The 26,412-nt window shown below is 62.6% G+C and overlaps 1 protein-coding gene across 11 annotated transcripts in view; it reads left to right on the plus strand.

Annotated features, from left to right (window-relative positions):
• The first annotated feature begins 6,790 nt into the window (after window positions 1-6,790).
• Window positions 6,791-26,412, plus strand: part of ADGRB2 (adhesion G protein-coupled receptor B2) — a 37,378-nt gene continuing 17,756 nt past the window's right edge. For 7 of the 11 annotated variants that reach the window (XM_045584928.1, XM_036446231.2, XM_045584929.1 and 4 more), the window contains exons 1-4: window positions 6,791-7,155; window positions 13,731-14,559; window positions 25,741-25,824; window positions 26,023-26,187. In XM_045584928.1, coding sequence (XP_045440884.1) covers window positions 13,746-14,559; window positions 25,741-25,824; window positions 26,023-26,187 — 1,063 coding nt within the window. In that variant the 5' untranslated portion in view covers window positions 6,791-7,155; window positions 13,731-13,745. Of the gene's footprint in view, window positions 7,156-13,730; window positions 14,560-25,740; window positions 25,825-26,022; window positions 26,188-26,412 lie in introns of those variants that run through there. The other 4 variants (XM_045584931.1, XM_036446228.2, XM_036446237.2 and 1 more) reach the window with 1 other exon arrangement.

Below are 26,412 nucleotides of genomic sequence, written 5' to 3' on the forward strand. Positions count from 1 at the left end.
AGGACACAGCAGGGTGCCACTGAATGGGAGTGGGGATGGGGGCACAGGTCTGGCTCTGCCACGGTTTTCCCATCTGTGAAATGGGAAGGGTGACCGGATTCCTGTAAGTGGTGGTCCCGGGGGCTAAGGGTGACCACACGTGAGGAGCAGCTGGCACCGGGTCAGTCTCACAGAGAGGCTCAGGAGGAGGAGCCGGTCCCTCCAGACCTCGAGGCCACCCCCGCCTGCCATGCCCATTGTGTCCTGCCTGGCGCAGCCCAGCCCGGCGGGATCCAGTGGCACGGAGCCCAGGGGAGAGAACCCGGGCATCCCAAAGAGTGGGCACACACTGGGCCCCCTGCCAGTGTGCCCGGGCCTGCCAAGCGTCCCGGGCCCCTCCACCAGCAGGGAGCTGAGCTGACAAAGACTGTGCCCCCTCCGCCAGGCAGGGAGCGGGGAGCCACTGTTCTGGGGGTGTGGGGACGGGGTGCGGTGCTGTCATTTCTGGGTGTCACAGCCGGGCGGCGGGGAGTGGGTTAGATCTCCGGGAAGATTTGCCAAGGGGAATGCCTGGCTGCCTCCTGTCAACATGGAGGGGCTGTGTCTGACCTCCGCCTGGAGCAGGAGGTGACAGGGCTGATAGATAAGCCAGCCGGGTTGGCGGTGTGATAGAGGCCCAGCCCCTCGCCAGCATAATCGCTTCACTGCTGGGGGAGGGGGCTGGGCCACTATCTCACTGGACCAGGAAGACGGAGGGTGCAAAACAACAAAAAAAGAAAAGAAAAGAAAAATGGAGGTGGTCGTGTCCTGGGGTTGAATGTGCATGTGGTTATTTATATACCTGTGTATCCCAGCGAAGCGTACACGCCTGTGGGCCCGCGACTGTGTGAGTGTGTGGCAGTGGGTTTGTACACGCATCCGTGTAAGAGCGTGTTTACACAGACAAGGAAGGCAGGAAAGGAAGAGGGTTTCCACGCAGGAGAAGGGGTGCTGCAGAGAAGTGGGCCCAGATTCTTGTCTCTGCAGGGCACGCGCGCACACGCACACACACACACACACACACACACACACACACACACACTGTCCGGGTCACACTGTGGCTCCTGCTGCTGCCTTTGCTGCATGATCTCAGCAGATAACTCTTGCTGGTGTCTCTCTCCTGGGCTGGGGTGGGGAGAGGGGAAGAGGAAGGAGGGAGTGGCGAGGGAACCCTGGGAAGGCCTGAAGGTCAGGGACCCATTCTGAGTCAGCGCCATGACGGGAGAGTCTCGAACAGCCTGCAGCCCTGAGGAAGCCTGAAGGGCCCACAGCCGTGCAGGGGACACCCTCCTGGGTCCGGCACTGGGAGAAGCACTGAGTCTTTGTCATCTCATGGGGCTCAGTCAGCTCTGCTAGGTTGGGATCTTAACTTCCATTCCACAGATGGGAAAACCAAGGCTTTGAGAGCAAACGTGACTTGTCCAACGTCACACAACCAGTGAGAGACACAGGCCGACACCTGGGTCTGTGTGATTACAGGGCCTGAACTCTTTTTTAAAATATATATATTTTATTGATTTTTTACCGAGAGGAAGGGAGAGGGATAGAGTTAGAAATATCATTGAGAGAGAAACATCGATCAGCTGCCTCCCTCACACTCCCTGCTGGGGATGTGCCTGCATCCCTTGACTGGAATCGAACCTAGGACCCTTCAGTCCTCAAGCCAACACTCTATCCACTGAGCCAAACCGGCCAGGGCCTGAACTCTTGATGCATCGTCACAGGAGAAACTGTGAAACACTGCTTTACTGGACAGACCTTCACCAGGGATCACACACTGGGCTCCCTGGGAGCTCAGGGCCACTGTTTGCCTTTCACCATGCATGCAGCCATACTTATTAGTACCTACCTTGTACCTGGCATAGTGCTCTGTGCCAGATTCGCATGTTAAAAGGATAGCTCCGTGGGCTCCCGGAGAATGGATTGGGTGCTGAGGAAGAGGCGGGAGCCCAGAGATTAAGTAAGGGAGAGCTTAGGCACCAGAGGACAGTGGCTGGGAGGACGTGAAGAGGGCATCAATCTGGGATGCTTGAGGAGATAGAAGCGCGGGATTTGCTGATGGCCTCGATCCCAGTGCTTAGAACAATAGTAAACACTCAATGTTTTTATTAAGGTATTATATGTGTACATATCTCAATATTTTTTTAAATTGAATGACTAAAGACACCTTTTCAGTGCCAGGCTCTTCTGCCCACCCTCCAGTACAAGGCCGTGTATGTTAAGATCACTCCGGACCTTAAGGGTCTTCTCCATCCTTCGCCCTAGGGACCGGGACAGAGAACGCAGGGACTGACCTTCGGGGAAGATCCAGGCGGGCAGCGAGAAGCCTCGCTTCTCTCCCTGATCCACATCACCAGGAAGTGACAGACACCTGGCCTGGGCTGCCCTTCCCGGCGTCTGCAGCAGGAAGGAGGGGAGCTAGACAGGTAGGACTTCCCCGGGCACAGAAGGACAGCCCGCCTTTTCCAGAAAGTCCCTCCCACCCCCCCGCATCCATGACATCAGAGCAGTGAGGGTCTGTCATCTGAGCTCTGTGACAGACCCTGGAAGAAGACCGTTACACACATTGGGTGTCTTTGGAGACAGGTTGGGAGCTCCTGAGAGGTGCCTGCGGTGGGAGTGGGGGGCCGGAAGGAGATCTTTGAGCACAGAATTCTGGGTGGGTGGGTGCCTGGCTGAGCGGCAGTGGAGGGCAGGGATTGAGGGAGGGGCGCTCTTATGTCCCACCAGCCAGAAGAAAACCTCAGGCTTTGGGCAAAATAAATCACTGGGCAGAAAAGAACATTTTCTCATCTGTTTAAAGGGCAATGAAGCATGGCGGCGGCTGGCCCGGTGGGAGGCAGAGCCGAGGTCAGGCGGGGAAGGCTGGGGTTGCTCCCCTCTCTGACCTCCCGTCCTCCCCTGAGCTGTCCCACTGACATCTGTGCTGCCTCCAGACTGGGCCCCTGGTGGCTGTTACTGCTAACAAAAACACGAATTCATTGCTAATAAAAAATAATTTCAGCCCTGGCTGGTGTGGCTCAGGCCATGGGAGCGCCGTCCCGCACACGGAAGAAGGGTCGTGCGTTTGATCCCCAACAGGGCACACACCCCGGTGGCGGGTTGGAGTTTTGGCCCCTGTCAGGGTGCGTGCAGGAGGCAACCAATCGATGTTTCTCTCTGCCTCTTTCTCCCTTCCCTTCTCTCTAAAAATCAATGGGAGAGATGTCCTTGGATGAGGATTTAACAATCTTCTATAATAATAAAAGCATAATATGCAAAGCGACTGAATGACTGAACGGCAGAATGACCGTCCTGTCTGGACGACCTTCTGGACGACCACACTAAGACATGCACTGGCGCCAGGCCAGCCAAGCGAGTGTGATGTGATGGATTGGCGGGGGGGGGGGGGGGGGGGGGGGGGGAGGGGCCACACACACATCAACCCACATCACCCTGCAGACAAGCGATGGCACTCCATGCCTGTTGCCTGCAGAGGGAGGTGACCTGGTGGCTGCGGGTTCGAAGGGGGGGCGGGGGGGGGGCAGTGCTGTACAGATGGCAAGCAGTGGCGGCGGCGGCGGGGCCATTTGCTGGCAGCCGGGGGAAGGAAAACCCTGATAGGCCCTGATCACTGGCCAGGCCTAGAGACCCTACCTGAGAGGGCACAGGCTGGGCTGAGGGAACCCCCCTCCCGTGCACGAATTTTGTGCACTGGGCCTCTAGTAATAATAACAATTTAAAAAGACCTCTTTCAGAGGTGTAACTGTTGCTAATCCATCTCTTTTATCTCACTGAAGCCAGCGGTAAAACCCGGGTGAGATCATTTGTACCATGTCACAGAGGGAAACAGAGGCTCAGGAAGCTAAAGGGACTTGCTCAGGATCAGCTCGCATGGCCGTGCCAGGGCACAGGAGAGAGCCTGACTTCCACTTGCCCTGTGGGGTTAGGCCCCTCCCACCCGCCAGAGGCGTCCCAGGGGTCCCAATGCGGGGACAGGCTGGGGTCATTGTCCTTTGCCCAGTCTGTGCGGGAGGGGGCAGGTGGAGGGATGTCCCACCACCTGCCCAGCCCTTTGTGCTCAGCTCAGGCTGGTGCCCTTTCCCGCGCCCAGGCTCTGCTCCAGGCTCCCGGAGGCCCCTCCGGGGGCTAAGACTTGCTCTTTTCACACACCCCCATCCCCCGGTCCAGGCTGTTGGAAAAGTAATTTTTCTTCAACCAGCCGGATTTGAATACGGAAACAATTTGTAATTACTCTGAGTCCTCCTGGGTGGCACCCTCACCAGAGTGAGTCTGGAAGGGCAGGGGCTCCTGGGAAAGGAGGTGGGGAAGTTCCGATGTGGGGTGCACGGTTGGTTGGGAGGGGTTCCAGAGGGCTGCCCTAGTCTAGCCTGCTTCTGCACAATCCCTAGGAGGCCCTGCTCTCTCCACCCAGCTCCCATGGCCCTCCTGCCCTGCCGATCTCACTCTGCCACCGCGAGCCCCTGGTAGGAGGTGCTATCTGTCAGTCCTTCCCTCCGTCTGACCACCTGTCTTTCCTAGGGCATACTTTTTTTTTTTTTTTTTTTTTTTTTGTGGCTGAAAGAATGGGGTCAAGAAATCAAAGGTCTAGCAAGGAACAGAGAAACAGACACAATGCTGCTATCTCTCTGGACTCAGCCCCTCTGATTACCTCACACCCAGCTGCATGCTAGGGGGAAGGGGGAGGGCCTCAGGGATCCAGCTGCAGCACATCTGCCAGCGACCAGCCGAGTTTGTCTGGGCTCTGGATCTCTAGTATGCTGTCATGAATATTCATGAAGAGGGAGGCAGCTCCCTAGGAGTGGAAGGGGCCAGAGCTCTGTAGGATAGCGTTCTGGAGGCTGCAGAGGGCCTGCTCCTACATCCTTGTGGGTACCCCCTGTCTCGGCCATTCTCCCCACCTTTGCCCACCACATCAAGGCCTTGACCCCAGCAACCGCATTGCCCCTCACAGTGCCCAAGCAAGGAGGCCTGGCATCTTCCCTGCCCGAGGGGTGGCTCTCAACATGCCAAGCAGATAGCAAGCTGCCCAGCTTGGCTTTCACAACAGGGGCTGAGCCTCGAACCCAGAGACCCGGGGCGTGTTTGAGGGTCCCTGAAGGACGCAGGCGCCCTGCCTGCCGGCGCTGGGCCCGGGCCTCCCTGGGCTCACGCCCGGGCCTCCCTGGGCTCACGCCCGGAAAGGGAAGGTGCCGGCCCTCCTCCCTGCCTCACACAGCCTCATAAATCCCCTTAAGGTGACGGGTGATATTCCTTCATCGCCCCTTATTACCTCCTTCCATTAAAGTCGATAATCTCTCACAATCATTCACAACAAATGTCCCTGAGGCTGCTGGGTGGGGGGGAGGGCCTCGGGGAGGAAACAAGGGGCTTTTCTTTCTGCCTCTTCCTGGTCCTGCCCTGGGAGAGGGGGAGTCTTCTCCTCCAGCCCCCGTCTCCAGGGAGACAGCGCAAGGGGCTTCCGCGGAGAAGTGGGGTTGGGATTGGGCGGATCGAGACTTCTTTGGTCCTTTCCCGGCCAGAGAACCTTTACAAAGCAGGTCCCAGCTCACCCTCACTGCAGAGTGGCCTCCCCGCTGGCTCATCCTCTGACCAGAGACATCCGATTAGTATGTCTTTGGTCAACGTGGTGTGTCCCTGGTCTGCCCATCTTCCTGGTGGCAACACGCCCAGGCCACAAACCACCCGACCAAGGCCCGGAGCCACAGGCATTTTCCTGGGTGCTGCCTGTACCATGCGGCCTCCGGCCCAACCCAACTGTCCCTGGGCACCGTGCCAGGCTGGGGAGGGGGCGGGTCTGCACATTTCTAGCTGTTTTTACACAAACAGGCAAGATGGGGAGCGCCCCTGGCACAGGGAAAGGTGCTCATGGGAATAGACAAGGCAGTCTGGAAAACATGTAACACACTGCAGACGTGTAGCATCCCCACGCCTAGGGACATGCAACATTGCAGAGTTTACACCCCAGTATGCACCGAGCATACCACACTGCAGTGTGTACCTATGTGGCTCCTCCATACAACTGACTCACAGAAAGCACTCAGCACACGTGTGGCCCTTGTGAGCGTGCACACAAATAGCATCTCTACATACAATGACAGGCAACATGAATCTAGGACCTGAGCCTATGTAAACACACCGTGCATGCGTGTAGCAGCTGCATGCACAGAGCCGGGGAACATGGCAGTGCACACGTAAGGCACCTGTATGCATAAGCATATGCAAAGTTCAGCGCACACGAGTGGCACCTGCATGCACCCGGACATGCAATTTGCAATGCACACGGGGGCGGGGACGGAGGGGGAGCAAACGCTCCAGTCCCCAGGGCCCCTGAGACCCGGGCTGCCTGCGATGCCGATGCCTGGAGCCTAGAGGGGTGTCGCTGGAGGGGCGCCGCGGATCGCCTCATTCCGCCGGCTGGGGAGGCCCTGGGCGGGGCGGGGGCTTACCCGGGGCTTCTCCCGCGCCGGCGCCTGGGGCTCGGGGCGGGGAGGGGAGGGGAGGGCGCGCTCGGCTCGGCTCGGCTCGGCTGGCGCTGCTCCCCCCGGAACAGGAGGCGGCGTACGTCGCCCCCGCCCCCCGCCCCCCGCCCCTTCCCCCGCGGCTCCCGGCGCCCCCTCCCGGGTCCGGCCGCGCAGGCGCCGCGTCCCGCCTCGGCCGTCACTCGGCCTGGCGCGCGCTGCGGGCAGCGGCCGGAGCAGCCGGAGGAGCCGGAGGAGCCGGCCCGGTTCGGCGGCGGCGGCGGCGGCGGCGGAGGCGGAGGCGGTGGCGGCGGAGACAGCGGCGGCGGCTCCCGGGGACCGAGGAGGATGCGGCACCGGCTTCCAGCGTCCGGGGCTGCGGCCGCCGCCCGCACCTAGGAGGCGGCGCGAGACGCGGCCGGCGATCCGGGCGGGGAGCGGGGCCGGGGGTGGGGGCGGCGGCGGGAGCCCGCGCCTGGCCCGGCGCCCGCCCGCCCCGCGCGGCTCCGCGGCGCCTGTTCTGCACCCGCCGCTCCGCGGACCGGGAGCCTCGGCCTCCGCGCGGCGCCGCGAGCCGCCCGCGCCCGGCCCGGCCCCGCCGTAGGGATGGCAAACTTGTGCCCCTGGGCCGCCCCCGCCCGCGCCGGCCCCCGCTCCCGCTGCTGACGGCGCCCAGGTGAGTGCTCGGCCCCGGCCCTGACCCCGAGGCCACCCTCCCCGCGGGGGTCCGGAGTTCCCGCACCGGCCGGACGCGGGGCGCCCCCCTCCCCAGCTCTGCCGGCTTCGCCCCTGCCCGAACGGACTCCATCCGGCGCCCACCCACCGCTCCCCTCTCTCTGAGAACTTACAGCCTGAGCCCGAGGTCCCTGGATCTCTGCCGAGCCCCTTTCCCGTCCCCTCCCCCTGGCCCATCTTTGCTAAAGCGCCCCCCCCATCCTGACCAGACCGTACCCCATCGCTGTCTCCAGTCTCTCCCCATCTCTGCGGGGATCCGGGCGGTGCGCCCGCATCTTCATTACAACCCCCCACCTTCATTGGAAACCCCTGTCCATCCTACAGCTCGGTTATGTCACCCCGTTAGTCCCCCCTCCCCGTCTGGACGCCGGACCCCGCTCCTCTCCTCCATTTCGTCTCTGTCCCCATCTGCACCGCATCCGTACCGGCCATGCTTCCCCTCTTATTCTGTCCAATTGTCCCTCACCCCCCCCCCCCCATCTGTCCGGTGTCCCGCCGCCCCTCGCCCGTCTCTGCTGCAGGCCCCCTCCCCCCCAGCCTGACCCGGGGCCGCGTCCCCCGCGTCTGCTCGGAGCCCCCTCCTCTCCAGCCGGGATCTCCACGGGCCCTGCGTCCCTGGCTCCTGGGTCCATCTTTGGCTGGAGTCTGTCTGTCCGTCCACCCTCCGTGCCTCTCCTCCCACCCCGGGGCACAGAGCCAGGGACCAAACGCCCCCTCCCGCAGCCCCGGGGGCGGCACGGTGGCGCGGGAGGGGCTGCAGGTTTGAAGTTGCGGCCGCTCCCGCAGTCGGCCGGGTCCCAGCGAAGTCCTCCCCCGGCGGGTGGAGAGCCGGGCGAAGGGTCTGGCGCTGGGGGACCCGGGGGGAGGGGCTCCCGGGCCCGGAGATACTGCCCGCCTGCCAGCCTGTCTTGCCAGCTGCCGACCAGGGCCCCGGGACGTCCTCTGGCGCCCCCTGCCCGCCGCCCTGGACCCACCACCCCCTTTCCCGTGAGCCGCCGGCAACCCCAAATTTCCGCAGCCTGAGCAGCAGCAGCGGCGGCGGCGGCTGCGGGAGGAGCGCTGGGGAGTCCCTGTGGGGAGGCGGCTGGGCGAGGCTGGGTGCTCCCTTGTGCTCCCCTGGTCCTTTAGGCCGTGCACTTTGGGGGGTGGGGTGGGTGGGGTGGAGGAGAAGGCTCGTCCCAGTAGCAATTCAGGGGTCCCTTGAGCACAGACCTGCAGCAGGACTGGCCCCTGGATGCGAGATGGGCTGGGCTGGGCTGGGGCAGTTGTCCCCAGGGAGCCTCTATCTGTCTACCCGAGGGCAGTCCCCACCAGGCGGGAGGTGCGGGCACAGGTGGACTCTGTCTTGTTTGGGCATGGGGTAGGCAGTGGGGGCATCCACCTGGTCCCCTGGACCAGCAGCCGCCTGGGGAGTGTCCCCCACGCTGCCACAGCGGTGGGGGTTCGTGTGGACTCCACAGGGTGGTGGTGGAATCATGAGAAAGGTCTCCCCTGGACCAAGATAGACAGAGATTTCCCCCTCTTCTTCCTTCTCTGTTCCTCTTCCCCTTGTCTGCACAACCCACTCCCCCCGCCCGCTCCCTCCTCCCACACTCTTTAGGAAGGACAAGGTCCGGGTAGACAACAAAGTGAGGTCCTGACTGGACTCTGCCCTCTTCCCTCCCTTCCACCCCCAGGTAATGCAGCGAGGACGTAGTTAGGAGCTCAGCTCTTGGCCGGAGGACCCGTGTCCCAAAGGTGTGTGACCTAGGCAAGCTGCACAACCTCTCTGAGCCTCAGCTGGCCTTCTATAAAACGGGCCAGTCCATGGTAACTGCCTCGTGTAGTTGCTGAGAGAATGGAGTTAGACTGTTTGTCTGGAGGGTCTGGCACCTGATAATGCTCCACGATAAGAGGTGTGCTGGGCTGTTTCTCTTCAAGGCCAAGGTCAGGCCCCTCTCTGCCCCGCTCCTAATCCCAGAGGAGAAATGCAGAATAAATAGGTCCTAGTGACTTCACTACAGCCCCCGGGCTAAGGAAGCCAGCAAACACCTCAGCCCCCCCAAATGGGTCCAGGGAGCCCGGACTGGTGTCCCCACTTTCTCATCCGTCCTTTAGCACCGCCTGGGCCGCTCAGGGCTCAGCGCTGCTCAGGGCTCAGCGCTGCTCAGGGTTGCTGGGGTCCTTGTTCAGGTGCGGAGGCTGGGAGGTGAGACAAATACAAAGAAACCCAAGTCAAGGTCCCCAAAGACAGGCTGCCTGTTGTGGGGGCGGGGGGGGGGCGGGGGAAATCAGCCACAGAGCAGCACACGGAGCACAGGTCAGGGGCATCGGTAACTTTCCAGGGCAGTTAGCACTCCGGATCAGAGTTAGGGGGCCCCCTGACCCGAGGGCCCCAAGACTTGCAAGAAGCCGGGCTTTGGCGTGAGCGCAGGGCTCCGATGTGCTGTTTGGCTGGCCGTCCTGCGGGCGGCGTGGCCGGGCCTGGGTCCCCCCTGAGAGGGGCGGCCTCCCTCCTGCCCGGCAGCCCTGACATTGGGGAACAAAAGCTCTCGGTTCCTGTAGCAACGGCGGCTCCAGCTGCTGCAAAGTTCCGGGGAGGCGGGCGGGCGGAGGGCGGCTGAGTCACCGCCCCCTCCCCCGCCGCCCACGCGGCTCCGCCCTGGGGGACCGGGGCCGGCCCGCACCCCCTCCTTGCGACGGGCTGGGGCCCCCAGGAGCCCCCCTCGGGGACAGAGAGACCCTCGCGAGAGAGATGGGGCGACTCCCTGCGGGTTTGGAGGGAGGGGCTGCCTGGGGGGCGATTCGCCCGCTCCCTCCAGCTTTGCCCATCAGCTCCGAGGCCTGATGGAGGGTGTACTCCCTCCTGCATTGCCAGAGCTCAAGGAGAGGGGGCCCTTGAGGTCCCGCCCCTCCCGGTCTCCCTCTCCAGGTTCCCCGCCCCCAGGTGCGTGGGCAGGGGACTCAGCGGCCGGACTGGGGGGGTCTCTGCCCGCGCGGCGAGCACCGGGGAGGTGGAGGGTGAGGGACATGCGGGCGGATCGGAGCTGCCGGATGGGTATATCCCACAGTCTAACGCCCCGCCGCGCCCCTCCTCCCACCGCGGGCAAGGCTCCGGGATCCGGCCAGCCAGCTTCCCCTGTTCCTAGCGGGCCGGGCGGAAAAGGGTCGATCCTGGGGGTCTCTAGAGACCCAATCCTTGACTTGAGGTGCCCCACCCCGCCGCTCTGCTGCCCACCCACCCCGACTCCTGTCTTGGTCCTTCCTGCCACTGACTCCCTCTTTGGTGCAGAAGGGAAGCCCGAGGCTGGGCAGGCCTGTAGGGTCCCGGAGCCTGGCTGGGGGCCTGGGTGTGCTTGGGCAGAGGATGGGAATCCTAGGTTTGCTGGGAGGCGGCCTGTCTGCCGTGAAGTTAGCCCGAGGAGGGTGGGGCTAGGGGGTGGGGGTCCCAGAGGCTGAGCTCACTCCCTCCAGCCACTCACCCACCTCAGCCCATGGAGGTCCTGAGGGAGAGGGAGGCCTTTGGTTATTCTCTCCACGAAGTGCTCCCTCAGAGCTGACCTCATTGCCTTTCCCTGTTGAGTTAGTTCCTGTGCATGGAGGGCTGTGGGCTCACAGGTGGCAAATGGTGGTTCCACCCAGAGAACCTTCTTCCCAGAGGCAGCAGTTGACCTCAGCAGGAAGGAGGGGAGAGTTTGTGAGGTTCTGAGGAGGAGGAGGGCGGGAGGGGCGGGAACTGTGAGCCCTCTCCCTGTGCTGGCCTCTGAGGCTGAAGGAGAAGGTGCGTGCCACCCGGAGGGCAGGGATCCATGCTCAGGGCGGCCAGTCATGGCTAATAACGACGTAGGCGCCTGTGAGGCCAGGTCCCGGCCCAGGGGGGCTCTCTCTGACCTCGCCTGGAATTGGGGTCCTTGCACTATTTTGTGTGTGGAGAGGGATATGAAGAGGGGCCCCTAAGAAGTCATATGCCCACCAGGAACAGCGAGGTGAAATTCTGGAAATGGTGTGAAGGGGTGTCTGAAGGAGACTGCGTCGGGGAGGGGTTGGGGCGGGTTAAGAGGTGCCTCAGTCCCGGAGAAGCCACACTGTGGCTCTGAAGGATGTGGGCCTGGTGCCTCTTGGGGGTCGGGACTGTGGAGGAGGGCGCAGCCGCGGCCCTGGAGGTGGGGGAGCTGGGACGATGGGGTAGGTAGCAGCGGGGACCCAAGAGGCTTCAAGGAACAGGAAGAGGCAGCAGGTCAGCTCCTGCCTGACACGTAGCTGTCCTCTCCGGAGCCTCAGAGAACCCAGTACCTGTGTGTGTGTGCCCACTGGAGAGTACGTTGCATCTCTGCCTCTGTGAACAGACGTTTGGCTCTTTATACCCTCATACATGTGAAGGTGCACAGTCCCGTGTGCATGTGAGTCCCCACATCAGTGGCCTACACTCAGCTATGTGCATGCATGTGGATCTTTGTACACGCAGAACACCTGTGGTCACCTGTCTGAATATGCATCCCTGCTTTTGTGTGTACGCCAGTCGGGTCCAGGGATGTTCACGCTCATGCGTGTTGGTGTCTGCGTGGGAAGATTTCCCGCCTGCTCTAAGTGGGGGAGGCGAGGCCAGTTATAATGAGTTCCCACCTCCCCTCCGCTGAGCCCCAGCGACGGCCTGAATTTTGCAGCCTGCTTAAAAATAATTGGGGGCAGTGGGGGGGGGATCGGATGCCAATCATTATCGGCTGCTGGCTTTGCTGGTGCTGCAGGGGGCGGCCGAACAGTTGGGACAGGGATGATGCCGGGCGGGGAAGACCAGGAGTCTGGTCCCTTTTTCTGGGGGGACAGTGGAGACACAGCCTTGTCTGGCTCCTGCTAGAGGAAGGAGGGGTGGCTCCCCCCCCAGGAAATGGGGCTGCCCGGTGCTTGCCTGCCCCCACCCCTCTAATGTGTGACGGGGCTTGGGCCTGGCTCAGAACGGTAGCATGTGGCATCTGGCGCAGCGAGGAGCTCCCTTCTCCACGGGGAAGGGAATTCTGAGGTTCTGATTCCTGCCCCCTCCCCCAACCTCCAGCCACAACTCCTGAACAGCTGAGGGGAAATCTCTCCCTGGGGAGCAGCTCTGTCTTAGGCAAATCCAGCCATACCAGTGCATATTCCTGTTTGTGATCCAGCTCCCGGAGATCACGGCTTGTCCATCAGGCCTGAGGCCCGAGCGAGGAAGGGGAGCGGGCAGGAGGCTATGGGTGGATGAGAGAGAGAAGCCCACGCCGGGCCCGTGGGTCCTGAACTCCAGCGCCAGCTCGGCCACTCTCGTGTGCTCCGGAGCAGGCTGCCTCCCCTCTCAGAGCCTCATCCTTTTTCCTCTAATGTGGAACAAGCAGGCTCCAGGGGCCCATCCGGCGCGGTGAGCTATGCTGTGGACACGGAGGAGGAGGCGTGTGGATCGACTCGGGGGCAGGGCTGGAAGTGGGCCTAGCAGGCTGTGGGCAGGGACTGTGTCCTGGCCAGTGGGCGGGGCCCCGGCAGGGGTCCCGTCACCAGCGCTTGTCCCCGCTGGCCGGGCTGCCTGGCGTGTCTGTCCGGGTTGGACTTGGGTCCTGTGGCTCTCCTACACCGAGAGGATGTTCACACTTGCTGGGAGCTCACCTCAGGGCAGCATTGTGGGCCGGCAGGAGGGGTGAATATGGATATCCATAAACTCTGGTTTCCATTCCTAGGACCCTGAAGACTCATGAGATGTGAGCCAGCCTTGGGGAAATGGCAAGGGTCAGAGGTCAGGATGGGGTGGTGTGGACTTTCAGGCCAGGGTCGTGGGAGCCAAGAGCAGGGAGGTGGCACGGTGGCCTCACGGGGGTGGGGGGAGGGGAGTAGGCCCTGAGCCAGGCGTCGGGGGATAACCCACGATGGGAGGGGAAGATTGGTTTGTGGGGAATGATTGCACCCATTTTGCAGATGCCACTCCTGCTCGTTTCCACCAGGAAACCCACAGCAGCAATACTGTTGATGTGCATACGTGTGCTGTCCTCCCCTGGGCATGGCTCAGGTTGTGTGCTGTCTCTGGCACACTGGTGGTCACACCCCCTTTTTTCCTCCCACTCAGTAGAGCCAGTGAGAATGACCTTGTTCCGGGAATAACCTTGAATCGCTTTGATTTATAAAAAAGCAAGTCATCAAACATTGCTACTTTGACAATTACTGCTGGATTACCCGTGACACACTGTGCCTGGGAGCAGCGGTTCTGGAGAATACCAGTTGGGTGGTGGGGCTGGGGCTGGATCCTACTGTCAAACTGCGATGCTTGTGGTGGATGGGACTGACCGAGGCCCACAGGATAACAGGAACAATAACAACGAATACCCACGTGCACACGCGATTCCAGGCAGTCTCCCCATCTTCATTCTGTAGGTGGGAAACGGAGGCTCAGAGAGGCCAAGCCCCTTGTCTGAGATCACACAGGTGGTCTTACCCACGAGGCCCCACCGCCTGCAGCTTAGCCACAGGAGACTCAGAGCGCACGCTGGCTGTGCCTCGAGCCACTGACACTGTCTCTCTCCACAGGGCGAGGGACATAGGATGACCCCAGCCTGTCCCCTCTTACTATCTGTGATTCTGTCCCTGCGCCTGGCCGCCGCCTTGGACCCCGACCCCAGCGCCTGCTCCGCCCTGGCCTCCGGCGTGCTCTACGGGGCCTTCTCGCTGCAGGACCTCTTTCCGACCATCGCCTCGGGCTGCTCCTGGACGCTGGAGAACCCCGACCCCACCAAGTACTCCCTCTACCTGCGCTTCAACCGCCAGGAGGAGGTGTGCACCCACTTTGCACCCCGCCTGCTGCCCCTGGACCACTACCTGGTCAACTTCACCTGCCTGCGGCCGCGCTCGGAGGAGGGGGCCGCGGCCCCGGCGGGGCGGCCGGCGCAGCTGCTGGAGGCCGGGCGGCCGGAGGAGGCGGAGGAGGCGGCCGGGCTGGAGCTGTGCGGGGGCTCCGGCCCCTTCACCTTCCTGCACTTCGACAAGAACTTCGTGCAGCTGTGCCTGTCGGCGGAGCCCTCCGAGGCCCGGCGCCTGCTGGCACCCACAGCCCTGGCCTTCCGTTTCGTCGAGGTCTTGCTCATCAACAACAACAACTCCAGCCAGTTCACCTGCGGGGTGCTCTGCCGCTGGAGTGAGGAGTGTGGCCGAGCTGCCGGCAGGGCCTGCGGCTTTGCCCAGCCGGGCTGCAGCTGCCCTGGGGAGGCCGGGGCCAGCCCTGCCACCTCCACCCCTGTAGGCCCCCCTGCTACCCACACCCTGTCCAATGCCCTGGTGCCCGGGGGCCCACCCCCCTCTGCGGAGACCGATTTGCCGTCGGGGAGCAGCAATGACCTGTTCACAACTGAGATGAGATATGGTGAGTCTGAGCAGGGCCTTGCGGGGGGAGGGGTGCCAGGGTCCAGGGGACGGATGGTGCCGCCTGCTGGTGCCCATCCTGGCAGGTCCATATAGCTGTTCACCCACGGCCCCTCTGTGCCCAGCCTCGTCTAGATGCTGGGGTCATCAAAATGGTTTAGGGTTACACTGCCCCCCTTCGCGAGTTTGCAGTCTGGTAGAGGAAGGGGTGGGGCACAGATCAGACAGTGATTGTTATAAACCCAGGAAGGGGACTGCCCAAAAGGGCAGTCAGGGAAGGCTTCCTGGAGGAGGCGAACAGGAGCAGTGATCTGAAGGTCAGGTGGAAGCGAGCCAAGCCAGAGGAAGGAGTGGTGAGGGCATTCCAGGCCGAGCGGGCAGCGTGTCCAAAGGCCCAGAGCCGGGAGTGGCTGTGGAAGGCGCTGGCACGGCGAGTTGACAAGTGTGCCCGGAGGCCGGAGTAGCAGGGAGCGGGGCTGTGTTCCTGCCCACAGGGGTCCCTGATGGTCGGTGGCGGCCCTGGGGTCGGAGCAGAGGGAGCTGCAGAAGAATTTGCCTGGGTGCAGGGGCCCGAGCTTCTAGGCCGCCTCGGAGGGCTGGGCTGGCTCAGCTCCCGCATCCGCTGTCTCCCCCGCTCCGGGCCCAGGTCTTCTGGGACTGAGGCCTCCAGCTGCTCGAGCTTCCTGCTGACTGGGCAGAAGCTCTCCGAGCCCTTGAGTGCTGCCTGCTCCTGCTTCCACTCCGGCTCCCCTCTGCCAGTCCTTCTTCCCGCCGCTTCAAGGCTCCCAACTCCTCAGCTGGCCCCTGCGTGCCTGCTGACCGGTCCTGGCCGGGGCCTGGCCGGGGGCCTGGCAGGGAGTTGGGTGGGAGGGAGGCAGATCTGGGATTTGATGCTTAGCTCGGGTACTAACGGAAGCTCCCTCCCCTCTCTGGGCCTCAGTTTCCCCGTTTGGGACAATAGGTGTTGGCCGACGATCGTGAGGATGTCACACAGGGATGTAGGTCAGAAGGGGCATTTGGATCGGACGGAGAGAGGACCGCAGGGAGGCAGGGAGGCTGGAGGGAGGGCTGCCTGGAGTATTGGAGGAGTCGGATCTGGCCCCATCCCCATCCCCGCTGTGGAGGCCAGAGTCATGGAATTGGGCACCGCCTTTGTTACCTGGAGCAGACACCCCCTCTTTGGCACCAATTTCTTGTGCGTGACATGGGGAGATATCCCTGAATTAATAACAGGGTGTGTTTATCTCAACAATCCTTTTGGGGAGGGGCTCCTCAGCCTCCCCCAGGAGACATCTGGCATCCTGCCCAACCGTGGCAGGTGTCCCCGGCCTTGCTCCGGCCTCCATCCTGGGCCAGCGTGGTCTCTTCGCAGCGGTCAATGAAGCTGTCCCAGTGACAGCGAGGCCGTGGGCAGGTTGCAGGCCCTGGAGGCTGGCCTGGGATTTAGTGCCTGCAGGAAGAAATTGAATTTCCCCTCTTTGTCGAACATCTGTGGAGAGTGCCAGGCATATATCAGGAGGTTTATGGCTCCTCCTGCCTGGCGTCCACTGCCTGTCACTCTGCGGGGGCCTCCGTCCTGCTCAGCGGAGGGTGAGTTCCTTTGTCTGGCTCTCCCCGCGGCCCATCGGCCCAGTGGTCTGTAGTGGAGGGAGCACCACGGCTCTGCCCTCCTGGGCAGGCACCATCTGGGCAGGCTGCCATGCGAAGCAGGGAGCCAGGAGCCGCCAGCTGGGCTTGGCCGGAGCCGGAAGCAGGGGTTGGTGGGTAGCTAGGGTGTCTTTGGGGATCGGGGGGCGGGGGGACTGGTTCTAGGAAGGGCCCCATCCTCCCGGCCTCTGCCGCAGCCTCTGGGACTGAGGATGGGTGGAGGTGGGATGCTGGTCATCCTTGGACACGAGGCCTGGCACCCTTTCCGAGCAGGGAGCCCGGGGCTCCCAGCTGTCCCCAAGCCCGACTCTGTTTATGCCCCTTGTCCTGCTTGGCACGTGTCCAGGCTGCTCCGCGGGCTCGCCTGCAGGAAGGCCCTTCGGGGAGGTGCAGGGACGGATGGGCATCCGCCATCGTGAGCGGGCTCACACAGCATGCGGGGGCTCACAGCTGGGCGGCACAGCCTCTCCCTCTCTCCCCCTGGTAAACAGGAGGCTCTTCCTCTCTGCCAGCCCCTCCCTTTTGCCACTCTGGGGCAAGACTCCGTTTAGTCCACGTGGCAGGGAGTGTCCGAGGGCCGGTGACGTCATCAGGGCCCAGGGCACTCAGGGGCTGGTGGCAGCACAGCCTTTGCCAAGCCCATGGCCCCGTCTGCACACTTCACCTCCTCCCCACCGGCCAGCGGGACACGTGTACCCACTGTAGGGGGACCGGCTGGCACACGGAGCTGCCAGATTGAGAACAAGACTGGTGGGGATGGTGGTGAAGGCCAGGACCCTCCTCCGGGCTCCTTCGCCGGGGGCTGGGGCCAGGAGCTGTGCTCCCCCCCTCTGGGACACCCCGAGAGGGTCCGTGGCAAGGCCAGGAGGGGTGGGGCTGTTGGTCCTGGCAGAGCGGGGAGGCCCGGGACTGGCAGGGGTGGCGGAGCGGAGTGCCAGGGCTTGCCTCAGAGCTGAGTGCGTTTGACGAGAGGGTACAGGCGCCTGTTAATTTCACGCAAACTGCCTTTGATAGATCTCTTGTTATTTTTGGTGAGTTGAGCCATAAATTTGTGCCATCTTGCTGCTGCAATCTGTTAAGTGGGGGGAGAGGAAGAAAGGGAAGGCAGGCAGGAAGGAGCTTGGGAGAGGATTGGCATGGAGGCTGGGAGAGGCCGGGGCAGGAAGGCGGGTTTTAGAGGTGGTGCCAGCTGCCGAGCCCAGCTCCGGGGAGAGGTGGGGGGCTGGCCACCAGCCTGCAGCTCCTGCCCGCCCACCCTCCTGTGCTAAGGAGGCATCAGCCAATGGATAGCTGTGCAGAGTGACCCCTGAAAGAGAGTGTCTTTTACTCTTACCACCCCTCTCCCTCCTCTGCCACACTCCCCGCCTCCCCCAGGAGCCCTGTCCCGCCCGCCCTGGTCTCCCCATTGTCTGGGTTCCATTCCTAAGTCATGGCCACAGGGTGGGTCTGGGGTCTCCTGAGCATCCTGCCAGGGAGGCAAGATCGGGTTCAAATCCCCTTTCTGCCACTGCTGCTGTGTGTTACTTCGCTGACCCAGCCCCCAGTGACTGTCCTTTGGACTGTCCTCAGCCTGGCCTTCTAGCCCCGCCCCAGACCCTGCTGCCACCTGCTTTCCAGCCTGCCCTCTAATTCTCTCCTCTTTCAACCAGGGTCCTGCTTTGTGGCCTCCCTGCCTTTTCTCGGGCTGTCTCCCTCACCTGGAATGCCCTTTGCCCTTGTTTGTCCAGAACCCTTCTCAGCACAGCTCAAGCCCTGCCCCCTCTGACCTGGCTTGCCCAGTCCTGGATGGGCCTTTCTCCTCTCAACACTCAGGCCCTGCCCTTGGCCAGCCTGGTCCGGTGGCAGGAAGTGGGGCCCGACCTGCCTGTTTTGGGCTCAGACGTGGGGGAGGCAGAGCCTCTCTCTGGGCGGGTGGAGGAGACCTCGCACATGCAGGGCGCTTCCTGGGAGATCCCTCCAGCCCCACCGGTGCTGCTGGAGCTCTGTGCGCTCTGTGGAGGGATGGAGAGTGGGGCACAGACCCCCCCCCCCCAATCCCATCCCCCCTGCACATCTCAGCAGGGGCTGAGCCCCAGCCCGCGCATCACACACGTCTTCATGTCTTTATCAGAATGCACTCTGTGCCGGGCCTCGGGCTGCCTCAGACCGAATGAGGTCCGAGGTAGACCGGACACCCCTTCTGCCCTTGGGTGGGGGGAGAGTGACCACTAGTGTACCCTGTGGTCAAGGCCACAGGCTGAAGTCGTCCAGCCCAGCTTCAACTCCTGACCCCACCACGTATTAGCTGTGTGACCGCGGGCAAGTCTCTTCACCCCCGGGACGGGGGCGGGGGTGGGCGGGGGTGGGGTGGTAGAGCGGTTCCACAGAATGACAGGGTTAAGCAGGAGAAGGCGGGTACGCGCTTAGCACAGGGCCTGGCACATGGTCTGTCCTTACTGCATAGCTGACTTGTCATTTAGTGTCGTGGGTATGATGTACGTGTGCTGATGTCAGGGGAGAGGAAGAGGAAGGGATCAAACCACAAAGGGATGAGAAGGCAGCTTCAGGAAGGTGAGTCTGAGTTGGGTTTTGAGGAGTGATTAGGAATGCGCTAGCTTGTGACATTTTCCCTTCAATTGACAGGCTTTAAAAATTATTATTTTTTAATATATCAATATATTAATATCAATATATTTTTATTGATATCTTTTTACAGAGAGGAAGGTAGAGGGATAGAGAGTTAGAAGCATCGATGAGAGAGAATCATCGATCAGCTGTCCCCCTGCACACTCCCTACTGGGGATGTGCCCGCAACCAAGGTACACGCCCTTGCCCGGAATCGAACCTGGGACCTTTCAGTCTACAGGCCGATGCTCTATCCACTGGGCCAAACCGGTTTTGACTAAAATTCTTTTTTATTAAAAAGAAATGTCACTTCATAAATGGAAAAAGTGCACCACTCCTTTGAAATAGAAAATAGCCAAAAACAACCACCGTGTGAACCACGACATAATCAAATTCTAGCGAGGTGCTTGTCCCTCCTCCCAGGTTATCAGAGAAATCAGCGTGTGCGGGGGAGGTGTTCAAATCTTCATCCTTCATGCACCAGGAAGGCCGAAAAGGAAGGCGGCCACATAATTCATCATCCACACCGGGACCGTGTGGAGGTTATGGAGGGGGAAGAGGTGCTATAATTACATCAGGGCAACAGGTGCAGCCTGGACTACCCCAGGCAGATGGGCGAAAGTCGCCCCAATTAAAAGAGACCCGGAAAGGGGATGCATCCCTCTGTCCATGACCCGGCGCTATTTCACGGCACTTCTGGGAGCCACCCCGAGCCATTTCCTGTTGAGTGCTTTGCGAAACCCCGTAGGAGCAAGGGCTTTCGAGGCAGAGGAAACAGCCCGAGTGAGGGTGCTGCGGGGTGGGCGTGCCAGGTATGGGGAGACAGACTGATGTTCCCGGACAGCACTACCCCCCCCCCCCCCCCCACTGCGGTGGGGAACGGGGCCAGCGCCCTGACTGCAGTCTGCAAACCCGGGACCTCGCCCTGCTGGCCCAGGCTTTGAGTAAGGCCGCGAGGAGCTGGTGTCAGAGGGAGGCGGCGTGAGTCAGATGTGGTCTCTGCTCTCGAGGAGCTGCTGGCCACGTGGGGCCCGTGGCAGGGACCCAGCTCGCTCTGCTGGGAGGCTGGGCAGATCGGCCAGCAGCGTGGGGAGGAAGTCCCGGGAGGGGGGCTGGCACTGTGGCTGGGTTTCTGGTCTCAGAGGGACACCCAGCCTAAGCGGTGGAGGCACAGCTAGAGGTTCCAGAAGCCACCTCCCTCTGCCCCCGCCCCCCTGGGATTCGGACGCGCTGTGGGGTACGAGAGGCACTGCTGGGGCTGGGGAGCCGCCTGTCGGGCGGGTCAGCGGGCGCCGCCTCGGGGCTGCGGGGTCAGCCTCGGGGAGGGTGCCGAGAGCCCGGGGACCGCCTCGCAGACCGCCCGCCCCGCCCCGCCCCGCCCCCTCTGTGGAAGCGATGGTTATCGTGGTTATTTTTAACAAGTTCCGGACAAAAGAAGCCGAGGAGGCCGGACTGTGTGGAGTTTGGGGGGACAGAGGCTGCCGTCCTGCTCCTGCCGGCCAGTCCCAGAGGCGAGGCCAGAACGGCTCCCGGAGGGATGGGCGGAGGAGCCCTCAGAGATGTCTGGCCCGTGTTTGCCGAGTGCCTGTCATGCGTCTGGCTGCTCAGAGCGAGGTCCCCTGTATAAGATGGGCAAGGGCGATGGAGACCCTCCCTCAGGGCTCCCGAGGGGAATCCGTCCCGGATACTCAGCTGCAGCAGGAGGCAGCCTGGGGTCTAAGCCACAGAGGAGGGACCAGCATCCCCAAAACCCTGTGTGGTCAGTCTAGGAAGGCTTCCTGGAGGAGGAGGCACTTGACAGGTAGCAAACGTTGGCAGACGGACGTGGAAGAAGGGAGGGGAGCATTTGTGTATTCAAGGGAAAACAAGAGCGGGTGGCAGCTCCTTTCTTTCTTATTTTTAAATATATTTTATTGATTTTTTACAGAGAGGAAGGGAGAGGGATAGAGAGCTAGAAACGTCGATGAGAGAGAAACATCGACCAGCTGCCTCTTGCACACCCCCTACCGGGGATGTGCCCGCAACCAATGTACATGCCCTTGACCGGAATCGAACTTGGGACCGTTCAGTCCGCAGACCGACGCTCTACCACTGAGCCAAACCGGCTTCGGCGGCAGCTCCTTTTCATTGAGAGGCTGTCATACTCCACGTGGGCCCTGTCTCTCGTTGCCTTTTATCCTCACAGTGCACCTGTGATGGAAAGCGTCATCTTTATTTCCAGTTGAGGATTTGTAAGCTCAGAGAGGTGAGGCGACTTGCCCGAGGGCGCACAGCAAGACGGTGACAGAGCTGGGAATCAGACCTACATTGGCCGCACTCCTGCATCTGTGTTCTTCCCACTCTCCACGTGGCCCGCCCGTGTGCTTGGCTGCCTCGTGGGGAGGGGAGAATAGGACCGGGCAGGCCAGGAGGGGCCGGACATGGCGGGCTCGGAGGCTGACCCGGTGGCTGTAGCCGTGGGAGCCGCTGAAGGTTCCTCAGCAGGGCAGTGTGTCTGGAGCCAGATTCCTAGGCAATCGTGGAGAGCCTGCAGGGGGGAATCAGGCTCACCTTGGGGGGTGGGGGAGGGGGTAGATGTGCAAAGGGAGCGTCAGAGAGTGGTGAGAAGCAGGATCACAGAGGCAGGCCTGAGGGGAGGGACTTTGGCGGGGCGAGGGAGTGACGTGGGGCCTCCTGGGGATTAGGAAAGGGGTCTCGGAGGAGGTCCAAGTGGAGTTGCATTTTGTCAGAGGCAGCACAGTTCAGTGGGAGGAGCGCGGCCTCCAGCGTCAGAGAGGCCTGGGTTCGAATCCCCATCAGCCTCTCTCCAGTGGGAGGCTCTGGTGGCTCATCCCTGACTAGGGGACGGGAGAAGCCGGCGTAACGAGGAGGAAATGAGCTGATGAAGAGGGCACGGCGACTGGCCCGCAGCCGTTGTGTTGTAAGGTTTATACCTTCTTCAAAGCGAAGCGGAACCGGTTAGGAGCTGACCCGGAAGCCTGCCCCAGCAGCAGGTCTGTCTGTGCCACGTGGGGCGGCCAGGTGGGGACACGGATGGAGGGCAGGGCTGTGAGCATTGAGGTCCCTGACCCAGCAAGGCCTCACGCTCACTGGGTGGGACACGGGAGTCTTAGGGGTGCTCGCACCCTTTCCGGGTCCTTCCTTGTCCTCTTGGCTCAGCTTGCCCGCAGACTCCCCTGTTCCGGACCCAGAGCCAGGCGGGCGGGGGCCTGCACGTGTGGATGCTGAATAAACGTTTGTTTCGGGAGGTGGCACCTCCGCCCGCTCTGTCTTCTTCCCCCTGGACCGGCTCTCACATGTGGGGGCTGCTCCTCCGAGGAAGGTGGGACGGGGTGGAGGGAGGGCGGTCGGTGTGGGCCCCGCTGTGTGGCCTTGGGCGAGCTCCGTCTCCTCTCTGGCCAGCCCAGGAGGCGAGGAGAGGGACTGGAGCTGGACCTGGGCTGTGTTCTGACTTCCAATGAACACACCATCCTGTCTGGTTAGATTGTGGGGCTGGCCTGTGAGTGCCGAGCAGAGGACCGGAGACCTCAGGAAGCAGTGAGTCCAGGACAGGCAGGTCAGGCTGCTCTGTTACCTTTCCCTGCTTGATGGTCTTCCTGGATGCCAGGCTGGTGGGTTTTTTGTTTTTGTTTTGTTTTGTCACAATGATGGTCAAGACACCAAATCAGGAGCTGGATCAGGGGATGCTTGGGTCCGTTTGCCACAGATTGAAGGCTTCTCTAGAATGCTTATTCATAAACGGGTGTCAGGCTCATTAATAAATAGGTGGATGGCTGCTGGGCAAGGCTGATATTCAAGATGATAAATAACTGTTTCCGGTGACCCTGCCATGAGGCAGGGGGAGGGAGCTCAGGAGCAGCGTGTTTATTGATATTTCCCCTGGACCGGATTCTGTGCGGGCGTTCACTGTGGCCGGGGAGATGGCTCACTCACAGCTTTCCTTCCAGCGGCTTGTGGGTGGGAGGAAGTTCAGACAGTCAGAAGATGGGATCATCTGGGAGGAGAGGGCACACCGGAGAGGGGGCAGCCAATTCTGCCAGGGGAGTGGGGGACAAAGAAGACTTCACGGAGGAGGGATCATTTGAGGTGGATTTTGAAGGTCAAATAGGAGTTTTCCAGGCAAAGAAGGCCGGGAACAAGCAGTGGAGGTTTGAGAGGAGATGATGATCCCGTTTTGAACATGCTGAGTGTGAGCCCTCCCCCACGCCGTTGGGAGACCTGTTCAGGAGGCAGCAGACTAGACAGGAGTGAAGGGGAGGGGGAGGGAGGGAGCTGTCTGGGATAATGGCTTGGCAGCAGCCATTCAAAGGGGTTAATGAAGCCTGGAGCAGGGACGCAGAGTGTGCAGTGAAGACAGGACAGCGTGGATGCCTGAAGCAGCAGGGAGATGGACCCGTAGGCAGACTGGGCCCGAGGAGCCAGAGGCAGGAGGAGAGCGGGAGGGTCAGGGGAGGGGGCGTGTCTCAAGGCAGGCAGACTCCACGGGGACAAATGCTGCCCGGGGGTCAAGTGAGATGAGGCCTGCAACGTGTCCGTAGGATTTAGTCGCAAGGAGGCGTGGGTGACTTTGTCAGGAGTGGTTTCAGCAGAAAGATGCGGTCAGAAGCCAGACTGCAGTGGATTAGCAGGCGAGGTGGCATCTGGGCCAGGGCGTGAGTGGCAGGTGAGAAACCGGAGTGCCAGCTGCGACCCACTCCTTGATGGCAGAGAGGAGCCAGAGGGCAGTGGCCGGAGGAGGATGGAGGGTCAAAGGAGGGCTCCCGGCAGGAGGGAGGAGGCCTGGGCACGTCCTGGGCTGCGGTGAGGAGGAGAAGATGCTGACGGAATGCTGATGGGAGAGGGGAGATGGACGGAGCCCTCCTGGGCAGAGTGGAAGAGAGGGGCTGGCCTCTGTGAGGGGAAGAGCTGGGGGTGGAGGGGAGGGACAGTGGGACAGGACAATGTGTGTGAGGGGGTTCTCCTGTATTCTAGCTTCTGCTTTGTCTGTAACAAGCTGAGCTCGTCACCGAGGGAATGGGTGGATATGGGCTTGAGGAGAGAGGTGAAGGCCTGAGGCAGCCAGCGATGGGGGGGGAGCGGGGTAGGCAGGGAGCTGAGGAAGGCTGCTGAGGAGCCTGGGTGCCCAGCGGATGTGCAGCCTGAGTCTGTCGTGGTGCCAGTTGGCACAGCTGTGGGTTTCTTCAGCAGCCTGGGGGTGGGGGTGGAGAAGGCGGCTTGTCACACGGCTCGGGGTGGGGGTTGGGGGGAGACTGGCTGAGCAGGTGTGGTGGGAGGGCTGGGTGAGCAGATTCAGAAGCTGCAGGCATGGCACCAACACCTCAGTGTCCCGATGGAGCTAGGGCCCAGAGTGAGGCCAGGAGGCCCCTCAGATGCTGTTCAGAGGAGGAGGCCCAGGGGCTGAAGGGTGGCGTGTGTGGGTGAAGGAGGCGGGGAGTGGGGAGGGGAGGGGAGATGATAAAAATAAACCCTTCCTGAGCGTTCGCCATGTGCCAGGCAGTGTGCTGAGGCTTTGCGGCCTGCCGTCCGAGAGCGTTCGAATATTGTGTCATACGGTGTAAAAAACGAGATCAGAGAGGCCGCGGCACCTGCCCAAGGTCACACAGCGGGGCCGCGTCTGCACCCCAGGCGGGACCCAGGCCTGCCTGACTCCGGAGATGTTTGTGGGCTGGGAGGCAGAGATGGTGAGGTTCGGGGATGACGCAGAGCAGGCCTTAGGACCGGCGGCTGGAGTGGAGCGAAGGGCCTGGCGCTGGTGAGACTGGAAGCTGGGCTGAGAGGCATCGAAGGCGCCCTGGACGGCCGTCTCCTCCGGGCGGCCACTCCTCACGCCCTGCCCGCTAGAGCTTCTCTCTGAGGCAGTGCCCGGACGGGGCGCCAGGGGCCGGGAGGAGCACAGCCCGCTGAGGTTCCCTTAAACACAGCGCCTGCCGTGTGCGCGTGCTGACGAGGCTTTTAGAGGCAGGAGGGGGCCTGGGGTTGGGGGGAGGAGTGCCTTCTGGCCCGGGGGCAGTGTGGGCTGAGCCCTGACCCCAGAGGCTGTTCCAGTTCCACTTGCCCAGCAGCCTCTCCACGAGCTGGGTCTCCCCCGCTTTGCACTGGGTCTGCCCATCCTGCCACCCAGCCTGCCTGAGCAGGAGGAGCCGGCTCTGGGGAATGGAGCCCCAGCCCCTCCTCCAGCGCCCGGAGCCCTGTGAGGCGGGGGCCGGGGCAGCATGGCCTCCGGTGGGCCTGCTGCTCTCCTGGCCGGAGGGGCCGTGGGAAGGAGGGTCCTCCTGGAGGTGGGCACCTGCCCTCAGCCCCCCAGTCTCAGGGGAGCTGCCTTCTGACCTGGGCCTTCAGGACACAGTCCAGTGCTGCTCCAGGCCCAAGACCCAGCCCGGGGTGGGTGAGCCCTGCCCCAGAGGCAGGCGGGGGGTGGTCACAGCCGCCATGCTGGGTGTTTGTCAGCCCGTGGCGTCAGCCGTGGGAGGGGAAAGAGCTTGGGCTTCAGGCTCACCACGTTGTGTGGTCTTGACAAGTCACTTCTCCTCTCAGTTCCCTCACCTCTAAACAGAGAGGGGTCCCTCCTTCCCCGGGGAGGGTTAACAAGGTGGGCGCGGACAGCACTGGGCACAGAACTCTCCCGGAATCGCCAAGGAGTGGCCTCTTCCCTCGTCGATGCTCCCGGGTCTGCCTGAGGCAAGAGGAGGAAGAGGAAGTTGTGAGGTGGTGGGCGAGTCCTGGGTGGCCTTCGGAGGCTCCGTTTCCTTATCTGTAAATGGTGGTGGTGGTGGGGAGGGGGGGCAGGGGCAGGACTGGATGCTCTCAGCGTCGTCTGCGATTGGTGCCAGACCCTCGGGCTGAGGGCGAGCAAGGCTGCCCTCTCTGGGCCGCACCCCGGCAGGACAGAGCCGGCCTCGGCTAAGCCCCTGCCGCCACCTCCATGTTCCAGGTGAGGAGCCGGAAGAGGAGCCCAAGGTGAAAACCCAGTGGCCGAGGTCTGCAGACGAGCCTGGGGTGTACCTGGCACAGACAGGTAACGCGGCCGCCTCCCTCCCTCTGCGGCGTGTGTCTGTGTCCGGAGCGCGGTGGCACCTTTCTGTCCTGTGATGCCCGTGGCAGGGCTGGGTGGCCTCCCGAAGGGCTGGTCCCTCGGGGTCAGCGTAGGAGGATTCCCACGACACTGACTGCTGGGACGGTGCCCGCTGCCGCCGACGCTGCCCCTCTCTCGCAGGTGACCCCGCGGCCGAGGAGTGGTCCCCGTGGAGCGTGTGCTCCCTGACGTGCGGGCAGGGTCTGCAGGTGCGGACCCGCTCCTGCGTGTCCTCCCCCTATGGCACCCTGTGCAGCGGGCCTCTGCGGGAGACCCGGCCCTGCAACAACTCCGCCACTTGCCCAGGTATGCCCGCCCGCCCGCCCCGCCCGCCCGCTCTGCCCATCCTCCCCGCCCGCTCTGCCCGCCCGCCCCGCCCGCCCGCTCTGCCCATCCTCCCCGCCCGCTCTGCCCGCCCGCCCCGCCCGCCCGCTCTGCCCATCCTCCCCGCCCGCTCTGCCCGCCCGCCCCGCCCGCTCTGCCCGCCTGCCCCACCCGCCCGCTCTGCCCATCCTCCCCGCCCGCTCTGCC

The sequence above is a fragment of the Pipistrellus kuhlii genome, unplaced genomic scaffold, assembly GCF_014108245.1.
Source record: "Pipistrellus kuhlii isolate mPipKuh1 unplaced genomic scaffold, mPipKuh1.p scaffold_m20_p_2, whole genome shotgun sequence".
In the NCBI taxonomy this organism is placed as follows: Eukaryota; Metazoa; Chordata; class Mammalia; order Chiroptera; family Vespertilionidae; genus Pipistrellus; species Pipistrellus kuhlii.